The sequence below is a fragment of the Amphibalanus amphitrite genome, unplaced genomic scaffold (assembly GCF_019059575.1).
Source record: "Amphibalanus amphitrite isolate SeventyFive unplaced genomic scaffold, NRLGWU_Aamphi_draft 000112F_arrow, whole genome shotgun sequence".
Classification (NCBI taxonomy): Eukaryota; Metazoa; Arthropoda; class Thecostraca; order Balanomorpha; family Balanidae; genus Amphibalanus; species Amphibalanus amphitrite.
Genome location: NW_024881607.1, coordinates 197,807 through 220,499, shown reverse-complemented (window position 1 = coordinate 220,499; position 22,693 = coordinate 197,807). Strand labels below are relative to the sequence as shown.

Genomic DNA, 22,693 nt, shown 5'->3' with positions numbered 1-22,693 from the left:
TTTTAGGGTCTAGTCACGTAATTTTTGGCCAAATGATCAAACTCTCAGTTTCATTGGATTGTCGCATCAATTTTACATACATATCAACCGTTTTCTTGTAGTATCGTTCATTATTGCATTATTCCACATTTAGTAAATGTCTACATTTTTCGGGGTAACACCGACCGTTGGGTAACACCGCCCGAGCTCAGCAGGCAACGAGATTTGCAGATTGCTGGAAGCTGTTCTTCTTATTGTAAATTTTGAGACGTTTTAGTATATTTATAAAATACAGCGGAAACGATTTTATTATACCCCTGGTACACAGTAGCGGCGTAACACCTTCAATTCAAAATTGGGGAATTCAAAATTGTGGAACAGTTTGCCGACACAGATAAGAAGTGCATCTAAAAAGGAATTGATTAAATATCTTCAAATAAAGGAGCACACAGTTTAACAGGGGCGGATCCAGGAATTTTCGGGAGGGGGGGCGGCAAGTCGAAATAGGGGCGACCTGGCAATCCGGGGGCGCTTCATACGAAGGGGCGCCAAACCGTCAAAATCGAGAGTTTAAAACTCGCTCCGTGCTGGGGGCGTTATCACGCTCCCCGCTCCGGTTTTTCGCAAATATGGGAAAAACGGCTGCGCGCAGCGCCGCCATTTTCAGCATACCTTATCATGCACCTTTTCTGCACATGTTGTAAAAATGTCAGACCCGGGTGATGCAAGGTCAGGTCACCAGGTCATGCCAAGTGACCTAACCTCAGACAAAAGTTCAATTCAAATGCTCACCATTGCTACACCGACTGAACGATCATTTTAAAACTTTCAGCGTTTGATGAAAGCAGCAATATTCATGGAATGTATATCTTGTAACTTTGATATCTGTGACCTAGGGTCAGGTCAGCTTTGCGACCTCTCCAATAGGTAGGTAGGTATATTAAGTCTATGGGAGAAAACCGAAAGGCATCTCTTTTGGACGAGCGCCATTCTGTACAATCTCGAGCAAGCGTTTCACTTATGCTGGTATGCCTCACTTCTCCCGGGGGCGCCCAACCTCTGCTTGGATCGCCCAATCCCTCATGGGAGGCCCACTTTGCTTAAGTCGCCTCATTTCTTCATTCTATAAGAACGACCAATTCGCTGTAGGCGGCCCACTTATCTGGGACGCCCATCTTCTGCTAGAAGTGCCCCTCTTCTTCCTGATACGTCCCACTTTTACTAGCAGTGCACCTTTTCTGTTAGGGCACCCCTTTGCTGCTGGGGAGTCCTTTTTTCTACTGTGAATGGGGCGGCCCTCTCCTGTCGGGCGACCCCAAATTCTGATGGAGGCGCCCCACTTCTGCCCAACTTTTGATGAGGTGCCCCTCTCCTGCAGGGGGCACTTCTCTTTTGCTGGAGACGCCACTCTTCTGGGGGGGCGCTCTTCCACCGCCTTCCACTACGGGGGACGTCTTTCTTCTGCCAGAGGCACCCCTTTTCTTCTTATGGGTCTCCTTTTGTTGTTGTTGTTGGGGCGACCCTCTTCTCGTAGCGGGCACCCCTCTCCTTTTACTGGGGCACCGCCCCTCTGCTGGGGTTGTCTTTCCGCTGTCAGGGGCGCCCCTCTTGTGTAGGATATACTCATTTTCTTCTTGTAATGGGGCGCCCCTCTTCTACTGGGGCACCCGACGACTGCTGTCTGCTGGGGCGCCCATCTGCTGCCGGGGCAACTATCTTCTGCCGAATATTGTCAATGGGGCGCCCCTATCCTGCTTGGCGAGCCCAACCTCTGCTGGGAACTCCTTATTTCTGATTAACATTGGCTGTGGTGCCTCTCTTCTGCTGGGCGCCCCTCTTCTGCTGGGGCGCCCCTATTCTGCTGGGAGCGCCCCTCTCCTGCTGGAGGCCCCTCTCTTCTGCTGGGGCGCCCCTCGACTTTGCTGGGGGCGCCCCTCTCCCGCAGGAGGCCCTTTTTCTGCTGGACCCCTTCTGCTGCCGGGGGCGCCCCTCTTCTGCCAGTGGCACCCATTTTCTTCTTATGGAGCTCCTCTTTTTTGCTGGGGCGCCCATCTGCTGTCAGGCCGCCCCTCTTCTTCTCGGAATGGGGCGCCTCTCTCCTTTTGCTGGGGCGACGCTCCTCTTCAGAGGGACACCTCTCCTGCTAGGGGTGCCCTTCCGCTGCCAGGGGCGCCCCTCTGGCACAGAAGGTATTTTTATTCTTGTAATGAGACGCCCCTCTTGCTGAAGGCGCCCATCTGCTGCTGGGACGACTCTCATCTGCTGGGAATGGGCAGTTGGGCGTCGCTCTCCTGCTTGGTGAGCCCAACTTCTGCTGGAGGCGCCCTATTTCTGCTGAATCTTTGCTGTGCCGCCCGTCTTCTACTCGGGGCGCCCTCTCTGCCGCGGGATATGGGCGCCTTTTTCGGATGGGGGGGGGGGGGGCGGCCGCCCCCGTCGCCCCCCCCTGGATCCGCGCCTGCAGTTTAACTGTCATACATGGGACACGGTTATTTATATCTTCGCGTATGGATTGCTTCACACTGCGCCGAATATTGTGTTAGTCGATTAAGTGTTCATATATGAATATGTGTGTAATTGTATGCATGTGTGCGTCTGTTTGTGCTATGCCACCGTAATGCCCACTGTTCTGTGGTTGGTGGATGTTTGACATAATAATAATAATAATAATAATAATAATAATAATAATAATAATAATAATAATAATAATAATAATTAAGGGGGGGCAGTGCCGACTTTTGGTCCCATTCTTTCCATGCAACGCCCATAGGGCTAATGTTTAAATGCCAAAATTAAAGGGGGCACGGTGCCCCTGTGCCCTCCCCGTTCCGCCGCCTATGCAGGCACAATTTAGTACTCATTTATATAATTAGTCGACATTAAGTCACAAAATTGCATTCCCTCGAATTTTTTCATTATCCTCTAAAAAGAAAACATAGCAACAACGATCTTTCTTCATTTGAAATGCGCCACTCCTGGGCCCAATCTTATAAACGCCGTGAAATGGATATGGCAGCACTCTAAGGCTGGATATATAGTACGCAATCTTATAAAACTCTGTAAAATCGAAAACACGGCACGCTCCCTACAGCATTGGTAGCCGCCGGTTTTGAGGATGCCCTAGCATGCTTTTAACCGTGAGCAGCTGTGCACATCTCAAAACACCGACAATCATCAGCTGTTTGCGGTTTCAGCGGCGTTCATTTCACGCCAGAATTTGTGGCGTACTTTGACGAGCTTCTCAGACAGTTTAATTCATTGAAGATAAATTCAATGTTTTTATGATATAAGTATGCAATATTTTACGTTATGATATTTTTAAGATTAAAACATCCTCCACATATTAACTCATGGTTTATTATAATGATGCTTATTATACAGACAACGATCAATTTCAAAATATGTATTTTCAGGAACTAAATGCACACCAAAACACATAAAACGAGTGTTCATCGTTATATGGATTTATTTTTCAGATTAAAAGGGGATGTTTAAGAGGATTTTAGCACCAGTAACCATCATAGATTTTCGGCAGCAACTGCATTATAGAATCGGTATGGGTCTTTAGCCTATTCTCACGTCTCACGTATGACACAAATAACGGGCACTTCATGGCTTCTGATTAGATATTTAATTTAATGATGATATACCTTAGTTTGTCAAAAAATTATAAATGCCTACTCACTATTCGTATTTCCTCACTTTCTGTTTGGCACAGTTACTGATCAGTGATCAATCTGTTGTTTCTCTTCCTGCATCTCGATCTGACTTCTGAGCAGAGTATTTTTCTTGATATGCTTTGATATGTAGACTGGGTTCTTCAATCTTTTGAGGAATTGCTTTTTAACTTTAGGTTAGGTAAAAGGTACCTATGCTTGAATAAGAAGGAAAATAAGCTGTAACTTGACCTAATTCAGTTCATGTACGTAGTCTTCGAATTTTAGTAGTTTATCTTCAAGAAGGAAAATGTCAAGAGCTTATGACAAGAAGGAAAATAAGCTATATCTTGAATTGATCCAGTTAATGTACGTATCCTGATGCTCAAATTGTAGGAGCTTCATTGTCAACGGCATTACTTAAATTACTGAAACAGTAGCCGAGCTATAATTAAATGACTATTTAAATAATTCTTTAACAAATTTATTGCAATGCCTTAACAGCAAATAAATGCAAATGATAAGTAGAAGAAACACTTTATTCAAGATTACTAGAACATAAGGTTGGACAAATTGTGACGTCACTGGTGCTTGGAATATTTTTTCTAGTATCCCACTAGACAGGCCTAGTTGAAACTAAATTTGAAGGGAGGGCAATTCATTGCCAAGTATATGATTTTGTGAAAATAATTGTTGGAAATGTAAAGTAAGACACCATGGACTTGTTTTCAATTGGTAACAGATGATATAAAAAGAAAAATAAATGTTTTACGATACTACTAAATCAGATAATTTGGTACAAATTCATAGACGTATAAATAAACTGGACTGGCAATTCGAAGGGACCTCCCATGGAAGATAGTGGCGACGACAAAGCGGCGCCAAAAATCTGTGCTGTGAAACGTTGTAAAGCAAATAAATTTGTAATTATTTTTAAATGGATGTTCGGATCGAGGTGATGGTGGTGCCGTTTGACGTGCCATTTCTGGAGGCAGGTGATGGTATAGGTCTCGGGTAACTCGCTGTCACGTGGCGCGTATGACTTGCCGACAAACACATTGAGAACAAAAACCTTTTATCTACGCTTTAAGCCAATCCAAGGGAGGTCCAGGTGCCAAATTTGTAGGTCACATGTCCCGGTACCAAACCACTGACATATGGAATAGTCGGCACCGAGAGATACATATTGCACATGCTCGGGACGAAAAACATGTTTCGATGAGGCATTCTCCGACGTCCGAAAACTTTGACCCAAGCACCTAAAACTCGGCACAATGGCACAACATGGACAAACGCTTGAAGGCGTTGTACGAATAGGTGTGTTGAGGTGCACGGTCCACATGCTTCGCACGTGAAAACCTTTTGATATTACACTTCATGCTACGCATACGTGCGGAACGATATATTTATATTTCCGAAGCTAAGCATCGTAGCGACACGTGCCAGGCGGCGTTGGAAAAGTTTCACCGAGGCGCATCAGAAGTATGCCCTAAAATTCCGAATTTGAGGCAACGTGGTGAAGGTCAGATAAAATTGACCGGAAAAGGTCAATTAAACCCTCGCCGTTTGGCCACTAATTGAGCTAGAGCTTCGCATAAAAAAGAGCGTGTTGCCCGTGACGAGAGCAAGCCGATGATACCCAATTTTAAGGTCCTAGCTCATCGGTTGACATGTCAGGTCAGGTCAATGACCCAAAAGTCGGGAAAATCGGGACCTGTTAGAACGTCGTAAAGTGTGGTTGCTAAGAGGTTTTTCGCGGTGCTGATCACGAATATCATGTTAGTTTTGATCACAGATGATGTCTTCATGCATTTAGGCCAGGTCAGGTCAGGTCAGGTGAAGGTCACCCAGCACAGCCGGGTATTCATTGTAGGTGTCAACCGCCACTGACAGCTTCGTAACATGTTACGAAGGCACCAAAACTACTTCGAAGCTGTTGAAAGAACTGCTAAATTCGAAATCAGCTCCAAAAACTAGCCTAGAAACATGTAAAACTCGAAAAAGTGAACCGAGGTCATCAAAGGTCAATAACCTGACCTGACCTTCAGGCGACCTTGACACCCACAATAATGCATGGGACCAATATCATTTCACATGTTTAAATGTTTGAAACCACAAAAACACTGCAATCGCGCGGATACTAGCTGACATACGCAGAATCGCGATTCCGGCCAAACATGGTCTCGAGGAATAGGTTACAGGTCAAATGTCAATTTGGCCAGGGTCATGATTTTCAGGATAGATTTAAAATTAATTACATCGAGGGTACTGAAAGTTTTGTCGCGATCGGCGACTTTTTACGCGAGTTAGGTATTCGCGGGTCCGGTCGACCCCCCCCCCCCCTATAAGCGCGTGGGTTAAGAATTTGACCTCGGGTCAAGGTCACAGAAAAGGTCATGTTGGATGCCATTCGATTTGTATTGCTGAGCTGAACACATTAATGGTCATTTCAGATCTCTAGCATATTTCTATCTTAGCCCGCGCCCTGCTGGGGGTCCTGGATTTCCACGCCCTGCTGGGGGGGGGGGGGTGTTTGAACACCCCCCCTTGTAACTCGGCTCCTGGGCCACGTAGCGATACGCGGAAGGCGGCGTTCGAAAGAGCGTAAAAAATAATGACGAAATCACTTCGGTCAATTTTTTGGTCAGGTCATAGGTCAGGTCACCAGAGGTCATTGAAGGCAAAATTTCGCCGATTTCCAGGTCGAATGTCGAAAATTTCCAAGAAGCCAACGCATAACTCGGGAACCAATAGAGCTACAGCGCCGCAGAAAAGCGCATTCGATAGCCCTATTAACGCCCTTTCTGAATAATTCTCTCAGATTTGACCTAACGTCAACGGTTTTGCCTGCAGGGGGCAAAAACTGCAAAAATAGCCGATTTTTTCGAAAACAGTTTTTCTGCAATAACTTTTGACCCAAGCCTTGTACGAACTTACTTTTACCGGCATCGTGTTCCTCTCGTCAAGACGCATCGAAAGAACTATGACTTGACCTTGAAAGGTCAACTTGAAAATTTGACCTAAGGTCAAGGTCATGACCTGACCGGAAAGGGTCATGTTGCATATCAGTCGATCCGTATCGTCGAGCTGAACACATTTAAGGCGTTTTCATCGCTCTAGCATGCCTCTATCAAAAGTTATTTGCGAAAAACTGTTAGATACCATTCGTGACCTAAGATGACCTCAGGGCATAAACAAGGGTCACGGACACCATTTTCAAGTTCAGTGTGTCTAAACCACTTGTAATTCGGTGTTTGGGAGTGTTTATAATGTCTTTCATCCAAAAGAGGCGCATTTCAATTTTCTCCCATTGACTTATAATGGGGAGGTCGCAAAATTGACCTGACCTTAGGTCATCGATATCAAAATTCTGAGATATACATTTTGTACATGCTATTGCTCTTAGCAATCGCTGAAAGTTTCAAAGCGATCGGTCACTCGGTGTAGCTATGACAGACATTGAAAGTTTTTATGAGGTGAGGTCACTTCAAGTGACCTGGTGACCTGACCTTGAATGACCTTGGTCTGAAATTTTCACAACATGTGTAGAATTGATGTATGATAAGGTGTACCAAAAACGGCGGCGCTCCGCGCCGCCGTTTTTGAGATATTCGCGAAAAACCACAAGGGGGGGTGTTCAAACACCCCCCCAGCAGGGCGCGGGTTAACCCTCGCATGTGTGCGGCGTTTGCCAGCTTCTAATGCAGGGGTCGGCAAATGGTGGGGCATGCCCCCTTTGGGGGTAATGGAGCCCTTTCGGTGGGGGTAATGAGGGATTCTGAGAAAGCCTATCTTTTTAGAGTTTGTAGCTCCAGTGATGGAGCCATCGTGACTGTTGCATCCCAAGGTTCAAAGATTAGCCCAGGCCAAAGGCACAGCACACATTGATTAGATACCAATTTTCATGTACCTGCTCGCCTCACCATCTCATCCCTCCGTACAGTCGTACAAAAGCAGCTGCAACTTTTAACCGTCGCCCGTCTGTTGGCGTTTCAACAGCCGCTAACGTAAGGGGGAGGAGTCGATCGGACCCCCGCGGCCTCTCGGACTCTGAGATGGAACTGTGCATAAAAAAGACGAGCGTGCTACCCGTGACAATAAGAAGCCGCTGCTGCCCATTTTTAAGGTCCTTGGTCATTCCGTCTCATTCAAGAGGGCAATGACAAGTGTCGAGAAAATCGGGACCCGCTATAACTTCTTGAAGTGAGATTTTATGGCTCAAGATGATCTCCAGAAAAAGCTCATAAGCCAACGGTCATTATGGGTACAGAGTCCACTTTCACCAACAGAAAAATAGCCGCCTGCCGGAATCTTTTTGCCTAAAGATCGTTCCACATATGGAGCGTAAACGGTAAAGCCCTATCCGCTTACGAGCCCATCGCGTTTACATCGGGATACACAAATACCCAAAGAGTTCCAGGACGGTATGGAATTTCAGTAAACTTGGTTGTGTCAGCAATGGGGTCTGGTAGGTGGGGGTAATGGCCCTGCCTGGCGCCCAAAAAGGGGGCACGACCCCGAATGACCTGCCGACCACTGTTCTAATGTGTAGGGGGGGGGGGGGTCGGTTGGACCCCCCCCTTGCCGTTTGGCCCCTGATCGAGCTAGAGCTTCGCGGAAAAAACGAGCGTGTTGCCCGTGACGAGAGGAAGCCGATGATACCCAATTTTAAGGTCCTAGGTCATTGGTTGACCTTCCAGGTCAGGTCAATGACCCAAAGTCGGGAAAATCGGGACCTGTTAGAAAGTCGTAAAGTGTGGCTGCTAAGGGGTTTTTCGGGGTGCTGATCACGAATATCGTGTTAGTTTTGATCACAGATGATGTCTTTAAGCATTTAGACCAGGTCGGGTCAGGTCAGGTCAGGTCAACCAGTAGGCGTCGTGACGGGTATTCGTAGTACGTGTCAACCGGCTCTGACAGCTTCGTAACATGTTACGAAGGCACCAAAACTACTTCGTAAATGTTCAAATGGTTGCTAAATTCGAATTCAGCTAAAAAAACTAGCCTAGAAACATGTACAGCTCGAAAAAGTGAACCGAGGTCACCCGAGGTCAATGACCTGACCTGACCTTCAGGTGACCTTGACACCCACCCTAATGCATGGAAGCAACATCAAGTCACATGTTTGAACGTTTGAAACCACGAAAAGCTTGCAAACGCGCGGCTAATGCGAGCCGACATACGCAGAATCGCGATGCCGGCCAAACATGGTCTCGGAAAAGAGGTCACAGGTCAAAGGTCATTTGGGTCAGGGTCATGACATTTTCAGGGTAGGTGTAAAATTGATCAATGTGAGGGTACTGAAAGTTTCGTCGCAATCGGCCGCTTTTTACGCGAGTTATTCGCGAAAAACCATGGGGGGGGGGTCCATCCGACCCCCCCCCCCTACACACGCGAGGGTTAAAGGAAGACTGCCACCTTCAAAAAGTTTTCTCAGATCGGCCTATGATTTATTCCCTGGACAAAACAAAATTTTAGAATTCACATGACAAAGTATCATCACGTGAATCGCGAAAAAATTGTCGATTTTCATACAATTATCAATCGGTTAATGTCTAGCGACAATGTTTACACATCACTAGACTTCAAGGTCATAAGATTATTACATTTTATTTGAAAAAGTAAGGTATTTTATGATTTACTAATATATGATTTCATGAGAAATTGGCCATGTTTAATTTATTTTGCATTTAAGTTCGTAAAACATTAAAAAAATCATGGCTCATTTGGAATGGGTCTGGCCCATGTTTAACCCTATTTCCCACACTTTTTTGGAAAAAATGAACTACTGAATATATAAGTTTAACTTTTATTTTGACACTCCAAAATTCTTCTCTGATCTCGAAACTATCAAAGTTTTGACATATATTTACCAAAAGATAAGAAAATTCATGTTTCAAAGTTATCGATAAACAGTAGAGATGTCGGTTTTCTTGGACTAAAAAAATGGCATCAAACTGAACTTTGGTCTCCGATTTCTCGCAAACGGGTTCGAATTTCGGAAAACCGACTTCAGTCTGGGACATAGGTGGCTCAGCTCTAGTGAAAACCGTTTTGTGGAAAAAAGGTGGCAGCCTACCTTTAAGTTATGTACCTATTGTCAAAAAATGTTGGAGACGTATCATGACCTGAAATGACCTCAGGGGCATAAACGGGTCATAGGAAGCATTTTTGGTTCAGTGTCTTCATGTTCACCTGTGTTCCTTGATGTTTGAGGGTATTTTAAGCCAAAAGAAAGGCATTTCAATTTGTTCCCTTTGATTTACGCATAATGGAGAGGTCACAAAATTGACCTGATCTTTAGTCACCGATATCCAAATTCTGAGAGAAAAAAATTGTTGGTACTGATTCCCCCATGCAATACCTACCCTGATTTTCAAGCTACTGTAATGTTAAATGTAGGAATGACTGAATCACAAAGTTTTTAGATTCATGGTCACTTCACTTTGCCTGGTGGCTGGTGACCTGACCATAAGTGACCTGGGGTCAGACATTTTTGCACACGTTACGAATTTGATGTATCGTAAGCTTTAATAAGTATGGATTTTATCAGGATTTAATTAATATCACAAGTTATTTTCACAACATAGCATTCATAACTTTCATTTCTTTGTTGCTGACGAAGTTAGCTGACGATCGTTTGTTGAAGGTGCAACGTCTTCACTTTAGGTTGCTAGGGACGCTCGGTTGCTAGGAATGACGTCATCAGTAGCAAAATGCCGATGCCAGATGAAGATTTGGTGGGGGCTGACTTTATTCACTCGAATTTCTGAGCGCGAGAATGCCCTCGCTGAAATTTATTTGGTCGGCAATCCACTTTTCAGGAGAATTCTTCAAGCATGTTTGTGTTTTCCATAGTTTGCTATCACGTTTTCCATAAATAACTTATTCATTACACATATGTGTGTCTCTAAAAGAAATAAATGCCCCATAAAAATTAAAACACATAACTTTTGCTGTTCGCAAACAGTACGCATAATTTCCAATAGCGACGGCGACAAGACATTGACCAATCACGTTGCGTGTTTCCTGCTGGCGTTGATTTGTACTGTGGGCAAAATGGCGTGAATAGAATTACCATACTATTATCTTTATAAGATTGCGTGAATAGGGTGCCGTAAATAGAGTGGGGTGGAATGATAGTACGCCATTTGGTAGCACAACCTTTATAAGATTGGGCCCTGGGTTGTGTCACAATGTGCTATTAAATAAAAAAAAATCCAAGTGGGCGGTGTTACCCAAGTGTCTGCATTTTTCTTTAAAAAATCCTTCAACATGGCAACACGACAAAAATTTCGTTCGAGCAGGGGCACGTAATGCTTGGATGAGTCCTAATTATGGCAAATAATACTACTTCAGTACTTATGTTTGTCAAATAAGATAAGTTTTCTTCTGCTTATCATGCTAGAAAAAGTATAAACGTATTCACGAAACGTAAAATTCGGAATTTCTAGCAAATCACCTAAACCAATGCGGTGCACTGCCCATACCTGCACTTCTGTTGTCGTTACGCTGCCAAAAGACAGTCAGCTGTCGCCCTAGACCTTTTTATATTTCTGATATGGGGGTAGGCGGTGTTCCCTAAAGGGCGGTGTTCCCCATCTTCCCCTATAACATATAGTTTTTTTATGTCACTGACCTGAGGTCAGTTAGAGGTCATTACGTCGTAATGTTAAGCATATGGGAAAATATTCAATTCGGAAAATACTGGAGATATCCGCTTCGTTCTATCACTTTTGTCCTTTGAAACCTCAGTACTTAACATTATGGCACTTGGTGCTTCTTTGTTTGGTGTAGGTATCCATGGGTCGTCAAATGAGGTCAACTGAGGTCAAATGACGTTTGTGCCAATAACTTGTCACATAATAAAGATACAGCTGGTGCATTCCACGATAGATCGTACCAGGCCCGTCACCCTCATCTCTCAGATTTTAATGAAAATCCGTCCTAGGGGTAATCATAGGCCCCAAAGACGCCTGGCAAAATATCAGACTTCTCAGATCAAAACTTTTTGAATTATATTGCATTACATTTTTTTTAACTTCGGTTTGTAACGGTGAGTTTGATGGCCTATGACTCATGAACGGGTTAAGCAACCAACAAACGGTAAACAACACTAAGCTTGCGATGAATCAAAAATTAATATTACTTTTTAAAAATTCCAAAGAAAAATTTTCATTGTTGAACAAAAACCTTATCTTTTTCGTTTGCCTCTAATGACTTTTGGGACCAAAATTTTTCACATATCTATTTTTTCAAAATAAACTTCATGTCATTGAAAATCGACATGCCCAAAATAAAAAAGGTGTTCTTTTGATAACTTCCTCATTTTCCCGCAAACAAAATGGGTTTCGGAGGGGTTGATACGACCCCAGCACGCCGTTTCGCTTCTAATAGAGCTAGAGCCTCGCGGAAAAAAACGAGCGTGTGTGCCGTTACAAGTCGCAACGATTGGTACCCAATTTTAAGGTCTCAGGTTAACCGGTAGCGTCTGAGGTCAGGTCAAGTGACTGAAGTTACGGGTTCGGTTTTTAGTAAATATTTAACTTCGCAAGAAATGGCCGCAGAGCCGCGATTTTGGCATCATTGTGTTCGCCTAGCTCAGGTGCATCGAATGGTATACTTTTTGTTAGAGTGAGGTCAACTTAAGTAGTTGACCTCGGGTCAAGGTCAGGTCAGAGCCCCTCAGGTCACGAAGCTGGGCAAAGGGTATCATATGGCATATCTTTCGATTCGGAATGTCTTCCCGAGTCCATTAGTGGCTTTCTCGACTCACTAGCTCAATTTGATCGGAAGTTATTGACGAAAAACTCGTACGACCCTAGTGACGTCATAAATGACGTCACGCATGGTTAACAATGCAAAAGTGAAGCATTGGACTTCGCAAGGAGTGCATGAAATCACGGTAACATGTACGTGAGATAGTTTTAGATCATTCTCGGCGCCAAAATAACAGTTTTTATATTTCCCCATTGACTTAAACAGTGATGTCATGTGACCGACCTGACCTCATGTGACCTTAAAAACTCCCAGATATGCATGTTGTGAGACCTCTTGAGGACACCATGTATGCGTCCTGTAACTTTTATCTCGGACAGCTATGGTCATTGGCGTCCAAAACAATGTCAGAACCAAACAGCCTTTTTCACTCTCGCGCTTACAGGAAAGAGGGTTGGATGAACCCTCTTTTCATTTTTTTTTCAGATGACTCAGACTTCAATTGAAATTTCAGTAACCCGTGATGTCACTAGGCAGCCTTACCACGGCAGTTGTAAGCTCCCCTCCCGAAATTCCCTCCTCCTCCTCCCCTCACTATTCGAAACAGTTATCGTGACGTAAAATAAATACATTTATAGAAAGAACACCTTCCTAATTTTTTGCATACTTCTTAGCAATGAGCAAAATATTTTTTAAGAAATAAAAAATCAGAAAAAAATTGGTCCCAAAGTCCAAAAAATACGAATGAAAGAAAACTCGATATGTTATATATCAAAAATAGCGTATTTTTCGAAATTTCAAAAGCACATATTAATCTCTGTTTCATTGCAAGTTCAATGTTATATAACATTTGGCATTTGAATAATCCGTCTCAGAGTTACAGCCCGCCAAACTTAGCGCTGCAAAGCAAGATCCAAAAAATGCTATACATCATAACTCAAAAAAAATAATTATCTGATAAGCGTGAAACTGTTACAGGTGCATTCAGAGCCCCTGATTAAGTGATTACCCCTGATACCAATTCTCGTCAAATTCCAAGAGATTAGGGTGTCAAATTGGAAAAAAGTGGTACGATCTATCGTGGAATGCCCTAGCTTTCAAAATGGTATCATTCTGTTCCTCTCGGAGAGCCGAGTCGAATGATATGCAACATTAAGTATTTTGACCATTCTTAAGACTTAAGTAGTACTTAAGATGTGCTTAACTTTTTAAGTACACTTAAGCAAGCAAAAAAGAAAACCATTCGACGCGCCTTGACGTGCTGAGTTCACTGGTGCTTTTCTTTTTGCTCTATCTTAATTAGATCAAAAGTTATAAGCGAAAAACTCTTGATCTGTTTTTAGCGAAACTTTTTACATTCATATCCCCCCAAACCCCCCTAAATATTGATCTAGAGCAACCAAATTTGCACAAGGGCGAGAACTCCAGGGGGCCCACCTACCTACCAAATTTGTTTTTTTCTAGGTGCAATAGGAGCCAATCGCGAGGGGGGTCGCATCGACCCCCCCCCCCCTGCCAGGCCGTGTTATGAAAAACACCCTGCCAGGGCGAGGGTTAAGCAGTCAACATTTTTTCGCTAAAAGGGGCATCGTTGGAATCAGAACAGAGCATAGCATCACAGCAGTCATGAGCCCGCATACTTTTCCAACTTTTTTTTCCAACAACCCTGCTGGTGGGCCTCAGACGAGCCTGGATACCAGGGTCCCTGATGGGTCCCACGATCCCTGATGGACCTCAGTCACCCCTGATCAAGATCAAGATCGTGTATTAGGAGCATCCACGAACGTGGGTGTCCTTTGGCATCCACGCCAGTGCCACAACGGATGGGCCCACATCGAGCCTTGACGAGCCAGCGATGGTGGTCGTCGGTGCTCCGGTAGCCATGCGCCGGCGCGCTGGTGAGCGCGACCGTCACTCACCCGGTAGGCGTCCACCACCTGGGCCTCGGAGCCGCCCTCAGCCGCCGGCGGGCCCGGCCGCCGCCGGCGCCGGCCGCCGCCCGGGTACACGCCCACCTCCGTCCGCGGCGTCAGCACCTGAGGGCGCGCACCAGCTCCGCTCAGCTCAGCTCAGTTACGACACGCGGCGGGCCCGGCCCACACCCTCCACAGCCCCCGGGCCGTACCTCCAGCAGCGAGAGCGAGTTGCGTCGGAACGCGCGGCTGGTGCGCTCGCGCCACGCCTTGGCGCTGTTGGCCAGTGTCTCGAGGCGCACCAGGTCGGGCAGCAGGATCGGGATCGGCTGTCCGCGAGCTACCAGCGCCTCAACCGCCTGCAAAACACGCCCACCTGTCAGACCCACAGAGCACAGCTCCCGTCAGCCGGACCAGCAGAGCCCCCACCCCCACACATCAGAGCCCCCACCCCCAGAGCCCTCGTCCCAACCCCGTCCGACCAGCACCTCGTCCCAACCCCGTCCGACCAGCAGAGCCCTCGTCCCAGGTGGCACTGACCACTGGAAAGAAGAAAGGTGACTAGAGAACTTAACATAGTTTATCAGCTACCATGTGGTAACTGCGACAAATCTTATATTGGAATGTCACGCTCTGTGTAACCTATGTTGGTGAAAGATGGGGCATTCCACGATAGATCGTACCACTTTTTTCCAATTTGACACCCTCATCTCTCGGAATTTGACGAGAATTGGTCTCAGGGGTAATCAGGGGCTCTGAATCCACCTGCAACAATTTCAGGGTTATCAGATAAGTATTTTTTTAGTTATGGTGTATAACATTTTTTGGATCTTGCTTTGCAGCGCTAAGTTTGGCGGGCTGTAACTCTAAGACGGATTATTCAAATGCCAAATGTTATATAACATTGAACTTGCAATGAAACAGAGATAAATATGTATTTTCGAAATTTCGAAAAATACGCTATTTTTGATATATGACGTATCGAGCTTTCTTTCATTTGTATTTTTTGGACTTTGCGACCATTTTTTTTTTGAATTTTTATTTCTTTAAAGAAATATTTGGCTCATTGTTAAGAAGTATGCAAAAAATTAGGAAGGTGTTCTTTCTATAAATGTATTTATTTTACGTCACGATAACGGTTTCGAATAGTGATTTCGGGAGGGGAGCTTACAAATGGCGTGGTAAAGCTGCCTAGTGACATCACGGGTTACTGAAATTTCAATTCAAGTCTGAATCATCTGAAAAAAAGTGAAAAGAGGGTTCATTCAACCCTCTTTCCTATAAGCGCGAGGGTGAAAAAGGCTGTTTGGTTCTGACATTGTTTTGGACGCCAATGACCATAGCTGTCCGAGATGAAAGTTACAGGACGCATACATGGTGTCCTCCAGAGGTCTCACAACTTGTATATCTGGGAATTTTTCAAGGTTACATGAGGTCAGGTCGGTCACGTGACATCACTGTTATAAATCAATGGGGAAATATAAAAACTGTTATTTTGGCACCGAGAATTATCTAAAACTATCCCACGTACATGGTATCGTGATTTCATGCACTCCTTGCAAAGTCCAATGCTTTACTTTTGCATTGTTAACCTTGCGTGGTCATTTATGACGTCACTAGGGTCGTACGAGTTTTTCGTCAATAACTCCCGATCAAATGTAGCTAGAGAGTCGGGAAAGCCACCAATGGACTCGGGAAGACCTTCCGAATCGAATGATATGCCATATGATACCCTTTGCCCAGCTTCGTGACCTGAGGGGCTCTGACCTGACCTTGACCCGAGGTCAACTACTTAAAGGGAGATAATGACCTTTTTCCACAAAATCTGAGTTAGGACCATTTTCTGACAAAACACAACAAGTTATAATGTAAATTAAAACCATTTTGCTCAATTCGGTACCTTGCCGCAAATATCTCAACTTGAAGTCACGTTAGCGGGGAGCGCTGAAAATGACCGTTGAATAAGTACTTACATCACTTTTTGGTACTTGCATGTAATTTTGTAAAATGAGCGTATTCCTTACATTTGATCTTCATCACATCTAGTTAGTTAATGGTCGTCTATAGTGCCTTCAAAAGATATTCATGATTTGGGGGTGGTTTATGTCTAAATTTACGCAACTATTTTTCCTGTTCATCATCTGACGCCATATGCTGCTATTTTAGTAGCAACGACTCAATTTTGAATCGGTCCCGCCGACTGCACAATAAAAGAAGATAGATACAACACTTTTGCGGCATCACTGAAAAACTTATGCAGTACTGTTATCAAAATTCTCATAACACCGTTCGACAAACCTGAAGTCTTTTTGAAATAAATATGCTTGTATTTTTCGCTTTAGGCTCTGACGCCAAAATAATGAATTTCGTAGTCGCAATCGCAAGATTTGGCTGCGTTTCTGGCGCATGCCGTTCATTTGTGCCGCATGCCGCATGCCGAAACAAAGAAGAGTAGGCACTATGTACCCCCGAATTAGAATCTAATTAATTCTAAACCGAATTAACTCTAATTCAAATTAGAATCCTTACAACCAAGCAACGACAAGGCGATAACATAAACAAAAACCCAAGCGTCGCTGTTTGAAACAAAAGCGCCATATACTGCGACTTTTTTATAGAGAAGGACAACGCATTTCGGTGGGTGTTACAAGTACTGCAAGTACTGCTTCTTTTTTGCAAAAATAAAAACCTTTTTCACATACGAAAATGTGCTAGGAAATTTTCATATTTTATAGAAACTACAGTAGAAATAGTATAGATGTCGAGTAGTTTCTATTTAAGAAAAAAGAAAGCTCATTATCTCCCTTTAAGTTGACCTCACCCTAGCAAAAAGTATACCATTCGATGCACCTGAGCTAGGCGAACACAATGATGCCAAAATCGCGGCTCTGCGGCCATTTTTTGCGAAGTTATTTACTAAAAACCGAACCCGTAACTTCAGTCACGTGACCTGACCTCAGACGCTACCGGTTTTTTTTTAAAATATTTTTGGTGCCCGACCCGGGCTTTTTGTCGTTAGCAGCACACATTCATACTGGGTTAGTACATTATATATGTTGCAGGCACTTTAGTAAATCAGTCATTTTGTAAAATGCCTAGGCATTTTACAAAAAGACGGCTGTTTGAAAAATGACTGAACGCAACCAGGCTTTTTTCAAAATGGCTAGCCATTTTACAAAATGACTAGGCATTTTGCAAAATGCCTGACCAGCATGGAACGTAGATCCCACTACAGATACTATGGCCAACAGTTTTTGGACGTCTTCCTATACCCTATAGGTACGTGTTCAGCATGTAGCTGATCGATTTGAAGCTCTGTGATGACGACAATGCTGAGTAACGACCAGGTTGAGTTGCAGACTCGGCTGTAGCATAAAGCATTGTTTAGTTAACGCTGTAAAAACTCCCAAGTCCCAAGTACATCAACGCCGTTCATGTTCTACCTGAAACTAGACCTAACAAAGCCAGCCGGAGACCGGCCCTAGTCAATAGGCAGGCCCGGTTGATGATGTATCATCAGGTCGCTTGGCGTAGGACGAGAGCGTTGGTTTCAGAAGACACTAACGCCTAAGTGTGTGGGATCGAATCCTCGCGACCTCTAATAGTTTTACAGATACAGGCCGGCATAGGGCCAGTCGTTTGTTGACTCTCCAGATCGATCATTTTAAATCCAGCAGCGTCGCTGACGTGGGGGTTGGAAATGTCGCGGCCCTGCACTTCTCAAAATAGAGGTAGGCATGGACTTCCCACTGCTGGACTTCTCTGGTCATAATGCTGGACTCCTCGGTCCACCTACACGCTACCAAAACGTATATAATTAGGTACTCGTATCTACAACACGCTGCTCAGTCATTTTGTAAAATGGCTAGGTATTTTGTAAAATGCCTAGGCATTTTGCAAAAAGCCTGGAAAATCAGGCATTTTGCAAAATGCCTAGGCATTTTACAAAATGACTGATTTTCTAAAGTGCCTGCAACATATACACGGCAATGGTACGAAGCGTTTTCGGCACCCGCTACGCGGGACAGCCTTGACCGCACGCTTCCTGTCACGTACCCCAGGTGGCACCGCACTGGTGCGCACGCTGGGGCTATCCCGACTTCTCGGGCCCGGCAGGTCAGAGGGCTGCTCCGGGACATGAAGCGAGGCCGTGCCCTCGGGACATGTCACCGGACCGAAGGATCTGTTTGAAGGCGGATCAGGCCCGTGTACCTGCGGCCGGGGGCGCTGGCTGGCACAGCGGTAATCCCCACGACCGAGCGAACACTCCCCAGTTACTGCCATCTCCTGGGTAGGAGCCGGCCGAGGAAAACGCTGCCAGAGGTCAGCTTTGGTCCAAGGACCTCCCACGCCAAACGTGAACGCACTTGCCAACTGCGCCACAAGGGTGGTTAGACGCTACCGGTTAACCTGAGACCTTAAAATCGGGTACCAATCGCTGCGACTTGTAACGGCACACACGCTCGTTTTTTTCCGCGAGGCTCTAGCTCTATTAGAACTAGAAGCGAAACGGCGTGCTGGGGTCTTATCAACCCCTCCGAAACCCATTTTGTTTGCGGGAAAATGAGGAACTTATAGAAAGAACACCTTTCTAATTTTTTTGCATGTCGATTTGCAATGACATTAAGATTATTTTGAAAAAATAAAAATGTGAAAAATTTTGGTCCCAAAAGTCATTAGAGGCAAATGAAAAAAGATTATGGTTTTAGCTCAACAATGAAATTTTTGTTTGGACCCATCTCCCATAACCCATCTCAATATATACATTAGTCTATTACACCTTTTTGCATTTGAATTCAACCATTCGCCATAACTGTTTGAGGAGCCATTTCGACAATCGGCATTGAGCACAATTTTCCGGCGTGGTGTGTTTCATTTCAGCCATTCAGCAAAACAGATTGAACACTGAAATGAGCGATCTGCAAAACAGTTTAACAGTTCGCCAGACTTCGGCATAGAGGGAACCAGCTCGGCATATGACGACTAGTTTCGACCATTGACGATTTGTTTTGCACAATGTTGAACCATTCGTTCAATGTCGAGTTCTAGAGGAAGATCGCCGAATAGTGTTGCACAATGGTGATTCTTTGTGACAAACCGCCCATTTGCAGCGCCACCTATATGGCGAATGTGTACAAACGTTTTGCCCAATGGTCAAAAGCTAACGCAAAAAGGTGTACTAGGTACCGTAAACGGGGGTGACTTTGCCATGTTTCAACTTCAGACGCATGTATTCTTTAAAGGTAGTGTGCCAGCTTTCTTGGACCGTATGGAGTTAATGGCCCAGATAAGGAGAACCGGATTTTTAGAACTTATCCATACCTTCAAAACTCATGGAAACGTCTTAAATTCTTCAAATTTTGAGTACCCCAGTGCGAAATTCGCCCCGACGGGTTGTCGGTCGTACCCCAACCACATTTCACACCACTATGAACAATAAATGCACACACTGAAATCGCTATTACCGATATGCTCATCCAATCAAGTTTCGATAAACCCGTTCATCATCATCTCCTGCGGTTTCGAACACGCCTGTTAGGTTGCTTCTGATGCTCGTCGAGGTCGGAATTTCCAAATACGCGTGGTGCGTCGGGCCGCGCGCTCTGACTTCGGCCAAGAAAAATGCGTCAGCTGATCATTGTCATTTCTGCCACTTGCGTGTGGTGAAATGGGGTCATAACTTATAAGACGGCTTTTTCATATCAATTATTTTACATAAAATCATATTTCAAACCATAAATAATGTTCGACAGCCAAATAAAAGAAACAATACCAATACGGGCTTACAGTTTAAGGCTCGACATTGTGTTGTCTACGATTAGACAGCTGATAACTCATTCCCGTACGTCGTATGGTCGTAAAACTATAATGACCTTTGCTTATTGTCACAAGTGCGCCGCATTCGCGATTGTTGCCCGACGCCTGTTTGCAGGTGAGCCCACTACAGTTGTTATGCATATCTAAAAACCGAAAAACTTTTAGGCGAAAAAGGCACTATTCCAGGCCCATTTTTAATTTTTTTGCGATATTAGGTAAAAACAGAAGCTTCTTATCCTAGGAAAAATAAAATGGGAAATCTTTCAAAGGTGGCACACTACCTTTAAGCTTGTTAACTTATTGGAATGACTCTATGTTCAAAACACGGATGAAGATTAGCTCTTTGGGTTTTGCTATTATCGTATTTATAGCTTGCCTAAAAATATAAATTTTTAAGGAAAATGAGTCGTGGCAAAGTTAAACTGAAAAAGGGGTGACTTTGCCACTATGCCAAATAATGTTTTTTTAACGCTAACAAATACTTTTCAAGCATTTTTGTTCCATTGAATGGGGAAGGGCAACCATCCTTAATTGTTTAATAGAAAACATGGGTGGAGCTTTTCCAGGTAAGATGGTGGGGCAAAAAGTCGTCAAACCCACAATGTCCGATTATAAAGTTGAATAAAATGCCATACTGAATCAATTCCTATCATTACAGACATATTATTTTGCATTAAACAGACATTCCAAAGCTTTTCAAATTTCAATGCGAGAAAGATTAATTTGCAAAGCAACAAAGTCTTAGAAATCAGCTAAAGTTGGTGGGGCAAAACGCTTATTGGTGGGGCAAGATACCAAGTTGGTGGGGCAGCCGCCCCACCAACTGTATAGGAAGCTCCGCCCCTGATAGAAAAAAAATAAAGCAATTCGACATTTTTTTGCTCTTAACCCTAGAACGCCTAGGGGGGGGGGTTGTATCAACCCCCCCCCCTCCTGAGGTTTTTTCAAAGTGCACGCTAAACGGCTTGTCGTAGCGGGCTGAAATTTTCAATACCCTCTGGGGCAACCTTTGCGCATCTTTTGCCGAAAAAAAATTGATCGGGTCATGTCAGGTCACGGAGTTATGACGTCATAAGAGGTACAGCCTCCGGCCGGATTTTCACAAACTGAGTGCCAACGCCCGAGGTTTCCTGCCGGTGGTACGGACATCGGTTGATGGATCGTGATGAAACTTCCCATGCATGTTGGGGCAAGTATTGGCTATCATATGGTATAAGAAATTTGACCGGGTCAGGTCAGGTCACGGAGCTATGACGTCACAAGAGGAACAGCGTCCGGTACTATTTTTGAAAAGCGCCCGAACCACTATTTTGCTAATTCTTGTCACCTCAATGGGAATATGCAGCAATATTAGCTTCTATAGGGAGCAAATGGACCTCCCAAATCCAAAAATACAATCAGATTTCAAAAATTTAAATTTTGATTTTTCGAATTTCTGCCGCCGACTGTGACCTTGCCGACTTCCGGCGCTCCCAACGCGCCATTTTTAGAGCTAGGGAAACGAAATACATACCAAACGATAGAGAATTGATCAAGGAACACGATAGTGAAGGTTTCAAGTCGATATCTCCCACCGTTTTGCCGCAATCGCCGCGGAAAGTTGAAAAAAGTCTATTTTTCCGAAAATTTGACCTTTGACCGGTCAAAAGTAGGTCAAATGTTGACCTAGGACCAAAAATATACCACCAATCGCGAGATCTCGTTGAGAGCAATCCGTTGGTTTTTTCCGCTAAGCTCTACGACCTTCCGTTTCGAAACGCCAGGGGGGGGGTCGTAACAACCCCCCCCCCCCCTGGTCGTTCGTGTTATGAGAAATGGCCTGGTCGTGCGAGGGTTAAACGATGTACAAAAAAGGAGAGATTCCTTAATTTTTGTAATAATACATTATATTTGTTGAAAATAACTGAGATTTGATTGTAAATAGAAACTGTAAATGGTTCAGAATAGATAAATAAGCAAAGATATTATTGTACCGGTACTCTAGGACCTTGCCGCGTTTTTCCAGCGGCATTAAGAGGAACAGAAAGGGGACGTTCTTACGGGAACTTACCGACACCCTTATTATCAGCATTTTGATCTATAAAATGATGCAGATTTCTTCAGCCAGTCTTATTGGCAATCTCAGGAGTTGTAGATGATCATGGCTGTGCTAAAAAGTTGGGCCCAGCTTCATCCATTTTTTATTTTGGTAACCTTTGCCTTTTTATACTCCCACTGTGCATTCCTGTGTTAATTTGCAACATATAATTTTTTACATTTAAAAAACCAGTTTGGAGATCAAAATGATGCTACATTTAAAGCTTATTTTGAATTGCATCGGATAAGTATTTCAATTTTGCATTGATAACATGGTGGCAAAGTCACCCCATGTGGCCTGCAATTCACTTGGAAGAATCGCCACCAAAGCTTTTAGCTAAATGAAGTGACAAATGCCAGTTTTGTTGGATATGCTAACTTAACCGCCTTGTCATGATCAACCATACCAAGTTTCAGCATCGCAGTTGGTCTAGAACATATTTAGATAATGAAAAGTTCGGACCTCTTCAAATTTGACCATTTCAATGACTCCAATAAAATGGAGCCCAGGGGCCGTATTCACGTCGATCTTTT

The 22,693-nt window shown here is 44.3% G+C and overlaps 1 protein-coding gene across 1 annotated transcript in view; it reads right to left on the bottom strand.

Moving 5' to 3' along the window:
- The window catches only part of LOC122381031 (lysine-specific demethylase 5A-like), a 203,143-nt gene that overhangs the window by 40,532 nt on the left and 139,918 nt on the right, over nt 1-22,693 (bottom strand). Inside the window, exons 22-23 of the mRNA XM_043364719.1 lie at nt 14,479-14,625; nt 14,273-14,389 (exon numbers count right to left, since the gene is read on the bottom strand). Coding sequence (XP_043220654.1) covers nt 14,273-14,389; nt 14,479-14,625 — 264 coding nt within the window. The remainder of the gene's footprint in view (nt 1-14,272; nt 14,390-14,478; nt 14,626-22,693) is intronic.